This window comes from Trichechus manatus, unplaced genomic scaffold (genome assembly GCF_000243295.1).
Source record: "Trichechus manatus latirostris isolate Lorelei unplaced genomic scaffold, TriManLat1.0 scaffold00078, whole genome shotgun sequence".
NCBI classification, from domain to species: Eukaryota; Metazoa; Chordata; class Mammalia; order Sirenia; family Trichechidae; genus Trichechus; species Trichechus manatus.
Window position 1 is genome coordinate 12,701,585 of NW_004444014.1, and position 6,150 is coordinate 12,707,734.

The 6,150-nt window shown below is 45.4% G+C and overlaps 1 protein-coding gene across 3 annotated transcripts in view; it reads left to right on the plus strand.

The window, feature by feature from the left end:
- Positions 1–1,156: 1,156 nt before the first annotated feature.
- Positions 1,157–6,150, plus strand: part of INO80C (INO80 complex subunit C) — a 28,243-nt gene continuing 23,249 nt past the window's right edge. For 2 of the 3 annotated variants that reach the window (XR_002824783.1, XM_004380915.2), the window contains exon 1: positions 1,157–1,506. Coding sequence is in view for 1 of the 3 variants with exons in the window: in XM_004380915.2 (XP_004380972.1) it covers positions 1,351–1,506 (156 nt within the window). In the remaining 2 variants the exon portion in view is untranslated. Of the gene's footprint in view, positions 1,507–1,652; positions 1,679–6,150 lie in introns of those variants that run through there. The other variant, XM_023735447.1, reaches the window with a different exon arrangement.

Below are 6,150 nucleotides of genomic sequence, written 5' to 3' on the forward strand. Positions count from 1 at the left end.
ACTGGCCTCTTGCTCTCACCTCTAAGTCATTTTGCAGACTATTCCCTTCAAATATCCAGATTTACATATGGCACTTTCCTGTATTACAGCACAGTAGCTTCCAACTAGCCACTGCAGAGGGTTCATTCATTTTTTTAATTCATCCATCCAAAAAATATTTATACTGTACCAAGAATTTGCAGGGTAGTGTGGGGTCCTCGTGGTGCAGTGGTTAAGAGCTCAGGCTGCTAACCAAAAGGTCAGCAGTTCAAATCCACCAGCAGCTCCTTGGAAACTCTGTGGGGCAGTTCTGTTTTGTCCTATAGGGCCGCTGTTAAGTTGGACTCGATGGCAACGGGTTTGGTTTGGTTTGGGTGCCAGGCACTGGGGACAGAGAAGTGTACAAAACAGAACTGACCCTCTCATCATAGAGCTTGCATCCTAGCTGTTAAACTGTTGTCGTTGAGTCGATTCCGACTCATAGGGATCCTATGGGACAGAGGAGAACTGCCCCACAGGGTTTTCAAGCAGCGGCTGGTGGATTTGAACTGCCGACCTTTTGGTTAGCAGCCTAAGATCTTAACTACGGCGCCACCAGGGTCCCATCATCCTAGCAGTAGGGGCCAAAATGACATCTATGTGTATGTCATAAAATTAAGTTTCTTAAGAAGTATAGGGTAGTATGAGGCAAATAAGGGGGCGGGGGCTTCGAAGTCCATAAATAGGTTTTAGCAAATCTATGAACTCCCTGAAATCTCTATGTAAAATTCATCTATGCTTGTATAATTCGGTGGTGAGGGAGAATAGTCTGCAGCTTCTATGCTCAAAGGGGTCTGTGAACCCTAAAAGTATATGAACCATTCTCTACCCTTCAAGTCTATTTGGGCACTACTGAATACACAAACTGTCGTGAGAAAGCAGTGACCAAGGGGAAAGCTAATGGCTTGGCGGTGGCCAGCCCATCGAGATGACCCTACCTTTACTCTCACCGATACCCAAAGTGGTGGAGCTTCTGATCTGACGTGAGAAAAGACAACGCAGTTCTAAATTTTTTTAAATCCAGTTATTTAAAAAGATCGTGAGATGTTCTATGCCCGAGTCACTGGGGGCTTCCTAGCACGTGCCCTTAGGCCCAGGTTGAGAGCGCAGAAGTAGCAGGACACGCCCTGCTGACAACACCCAGTCGCCACCACGACGGAATAGACTCTTCCGAGCTCCAACCTTTTGATTCGGCCGAGAGAAGTCAGCGAATCCTTTCAGAATCCAGGCCGGGTTTTCAGGCATCAAGACGGAAGCAGCTGAGAGACGGAAGTTTCAGGGCCTGTACAGGGAAAACAGTGGGGAAGAGGGGGAGACCGGCTCCGGGGAGGGATGGCGGCTCAAATTCCAATTGTGGCCACCAGCTCCGCTCCGGGGATAGCCCGGAACAGCAAGAAGAGACCAGCCAGCCCTGCCAACAATGGCATCAGCGCCGGGGGTTACAGCACCAGTAAGAAGAAAAAGACGACCGCCTCCAACTATCCGCAGGTAAAATCCCGCCCCCCCCCCAGCCTGCGCGTGCGCGGAGCCGTGCGGGGCGGAGTTAGGGGCCGTGCCGGGGTGGGAGGAGGGTGGGGGGCAAGAATGCCTGTGCCTGCGCTTGCGCAGAACCGTGCGTGGCTAGGCAGGAGCGTGTGCTTGTGCGGTTCTACGTGATGGGGTAAATGGTGGTCTCTGTTGCGAAGGAAATGTTTCCATCCTTAGTTTGTACATGTAGGATTTGGCTAATGAAGAACCACCCGCCTTGTGTTGTCCTTGGGGAGAGATGGGAAGGTGGGGAAGTTATTACTGACGTAATATAAAGGCCGTCCTTTCCAGTCGAGGTCGTGTTTAGAGCGAGGTTGGGGACTTTCAGAACTTAGCTTGTCTCACCATCCATTCCACAGACATTTATCGCAGGCATGTGAGGTGCAAAGCACCTTGACGTCCCGCGTGGAGGAACATAAAGGAAAGTGCTCTTCACCCATCTAAAGTGGGTTTGTTCTCTCTTATCTCATGGGGTTATTACGAGAGTTAAATGAGATAGTAGTTGTAAAGCACTGAGCACAGCACTGTTGTTACAGACTTCCCGGCTTCCGGCCTCCCGTGGCGGCTCGCAATTCCGGAGAAGAATTTTAAGCAGAGGAGTGATTTGATTAGTGTGTTTTCCTGGCTCCTGCATTGTATTCAAAACAATTAGAGAGCAGAGATGGAGTGTTGTTACTTTGTCCTCCCAGACCATCACCCAGAGGCTGTTACAGAGATGTTAAGGCTTGTCCCTGTTGCTTCTTCCAGGGGTAATTGGTAGCGCTTTTTCTTTTTTCCTTTTTAGTACTTTATTGAGTTATGCTTTACATTCAGTAACATGCACAGATCTTAAGAGTACAGCTCAATGACTTTTTACATATGTAGACACCTTTGTAGAGCCGTGGTGGCGCACTGGTTAAGAGCTGGGCTGCAATTCCAAAGGTCAGCAGTTCCAATCCACCAGCCGTTCCTTGAAAACCCTATGGGGCAGTTTACTCTGTCCTATAGGTTCACTGTGAGTCAGAATCGACTCAATGGCAACGGGTTTATTTTTTTTTGTTTACACCTATGTGATCACCACAGAGAACATTCCCAAAGCTCCAGAAAATCCCCTGATGACCCTTTCCGGTCAGTACTATTCTCTATTCACCAGAGATAACCACTGACATCTGATATCCTGACATCTTTCACTGTAGATTGGCTTTGCATGTTTTTGAACATAAGGTAAATGGCATTATACATAATATCCATCACTAATCTGTCAGTTTGTTGTACTGTGGTGATTTGTGTGTTGCTGTGATGCTGGAAGCTACGCCTCCAGTGTTTCAAATACCGGCGGGGTCCCCCATGGTGTACAGTTTTCAGCGGTGCTTCCATCCTAAGTCGAACTAGGAAAAAAGGCCGGGCACTCTACTTCTGAAAATTAGCCAGTGAAAACCTTATGGATCACAACAGAACATTTTCTGACTTGCTTGCTTTGGATGTGTCATCAGGAGGGATCATTTGCTAGAAGAGGACCTCATGTCTGGTGAAGTAGAGGGCCTCGGGGGGTGAGGGAGACCTTTAATGAGATGTACTGGCACAGTAGCTTCAGAAATGCTGGTGATTGTGAGAAAGTGATTGTGAGAATGACACAGGGCTGGGCAACTTTTGCACAGGGGGTCACCATGAGCTGAAGTCTACCTGAAGGCATTTATCTGTCTCTCTCTCTACATAACATGTTCTTTTGTGTTTGTCTGGGTTTCTCTGTGAAACAGTGCTTTTGAGAGTCATTTATGTTATCTGTATCAGTACCACTCTCAGTAGTCCATTGTATGAACATACCACAACTGATGGACATATGAGTTATTCCAATTATTTTTGGCTTTTATGCATAAGCTACTCTAAACATTCTTATACAAGTCTTTGTGTGATTATATGCTTTCATTTCCCTTGGGTAGATGGCTAGTAGTAGAATTGCTGGGTCATAAGGTAGACACATGTTTAACTCAATTAGAAGCTGTTAAGTAGTATTTTCCCAAATAGAGAATGCACTATTTTGTAATCTCACCATCAGTGTCTGAATGTTGGAGTTGCTGCACATCCTCAGCACTACTTGGCATGGTCAGTCTTTTTACTTTTAGCCATTCTGGTGGGTGTGTTGTGGTATCTCATTGTTATTTTAATTTTTCATTTGTTTGATGACTAATGATATCAAGCACCTTTTCATATGCTTATTGATCATTCCAATAGCTTTTTTGAGGGCTTGATTATTATTATTTTTTAACTGGGTTGTTTGTTTACCATTGATTTGTAAGTATTCTTTACGTACTCTGTCTTAAATACCTAGTGCTTCCCTAATAGAAAATACCACAAATGGGTGACTTTAAAGAACAGAAATTTATTTTCTCAGTTCTGGAGGCTAACCAGCATCTTGGCCATGCTGATTCCTTTTGTGGGCCTCTCTCCTAGTTTCCGGTTGTCCAGTGGCAATCTTGGCATCCCTTTGCTTGTAGTTGATCCTCATATGGCATCTGTCTTCCCCTGTGTTTGTGTGTGTCTCAGTCTATTGTGTCCTTTTCATAAGATATCATTCAGAAGTAGGTTTAGGACCAACCTTACTCTAGTATGAACGTAACAAAAGAAACACCACTATTTCCACACAGGGTCACATTTACAGGTACAGGGGTTAGGATTTCAACATAGTTTTTTTGGTGGACACAATTTAATTGGTAACATTCTTGATATGAGTCCTTTGCCAGATAACATGCATCATGAGTACTTTCTTCCCACATGCACAAGGTGAGTTTTGATATCCATTTGTGCCAAGACCAAAGAACACAGTCAGTACATATGGGAAGGAATGATTATTTTGCACCCAAAGGGTAGCATTGATCAACTCCCACCACATCAAGCTTCAGAAAGTGGCCAAACGCCTTCAGGATGCTGGAAATTCCCAGCAACCTAACTTGGTGGAAACCACAACTCTGGTGGCCTCAGGGCTCTAGATGAAAAGAAGGGCTGCCTCACACTCCCTCTAGGTCCTCTCCAGCTGAGGAAGCTCAGTAAACCCTCAGAATAGGCTGGAAGGCCTGGTTTTTCCTGGAATAGTGAATTCTTTTGTCTTTGTTTTCCTTCTCTTCCCAGCTGACATTTAGCTAGCGAGGTGTAGTAACCAGTTACCCCAGGTCACCCTCGGCATCCCATATCAAAAAAAACCAAACCCGTTGTTGTCAATTCTGACTCATAGCGACGCTATAGGACAGAGTAGAACTGCCCCATAGGGTTTCCAAGGAGCGGCTGGTGGATCAAACTGCCAGCGTTTTTTGGTTAGCAGCCGAGCTCTTAATCACTGTGCCACCAGGGCTCCCCGTAAGGAAAGAAAAAACTTGGCTTCCATCTGAGGAAAGGCTCTAATAGCCTAGCACTGCAGTTCTTGTTCTACAACATAAGCAGGCCTCAGCACAGTGCTGCCCTGAGCGCTGCCTGGAATCTTCCCAAGGTGGTTCTCATCTGTGTCCGTTACTTAGCGCTCCTGCTCTGTTTCCGTTCAGTTCAATCAGCAAGAACTTACTGTATTGTATTTCTGTTGTGTTCCCAACAGTGTGCTTAAGACGTTTCAAAGGGTTATAGCTTGTCCCTGCCCTCCCAAAAATCTCCTAGGAGGAGAGACACAAATTTATGGCTTAAAGTAACATCTATTTATTAGCTCACAGTTCTGTAAGTCAGAAGTCCTGGCATAATGTGACTGGGTTGGTTTTCTGCTCAGGGTATCACAAGGCTGAAACCAAAGTGTTGGCTAGACTGAATTCTTGTCTGGAGAATCTAGGGAAAAATCCACTTTCAGCTTCATTCAGGTTGTGGGCAGAATTCAGTTCTTTGTAGTGGTGGGACTGTGGTCCCAGTTTCCTTGCCACAGTAGCCACTGCCGACATTCTTTGCCACATGGCCTCTTCCATCTTCAAAGCCAGCTAGGGAGAATCTACTTTATGTCCAGTCCCTCTCATATGTCTTTCTGACTTACTTACTTCTGGCGTCTAGACCCAGATTTAAGGCGTTTATGTGATTAGGGTAGGCCCACCTGGATCTCCTTTGTTTTTTTAAGATCAGCTGATTTGGGATCTTAATTACATCTGCAAAATCCTTTTGCAGCAGTAGCTACATTAGTGTTTGATGAATAACTGGGAGAAGGTAGGTGTTCACTAGGGGACAGGAGTCCTGGGAGCCATCTTAGAATTCTATCTAAGAAAATGTTAGCATTTCCTATCTAGGAAAATATAATAATTTCTAACCATGAGCCAAAGCTGATTATATGTTGGTGCCCTAGTGTGGCAGAATGCAGGAGGATGAGGACTCAGTGTTGGCGATGGCAGTCAGAGGAGAGTGGTGGGAGGCGGAGGGGCTTGAGGAGGACTTTGAGTGGTGGTGGGGTTTAAGATGGGGAAAGCATTCTGATCTCAGAGCTGTGTACATGTGGGCATGTACAGTTAACTCAGACTGCCCCAGGTTTCCTTAGTGGGGGGAGTGAGTGTTTTTATATAAGTGACGGTATTTCTTTTTTTCTTTTTTTTTTTTTTTAATATTTTATTGTACTTCAGGTGAAGGCTTACAGAACAGATAGTTTCTCATGTAACAGTAACACACATG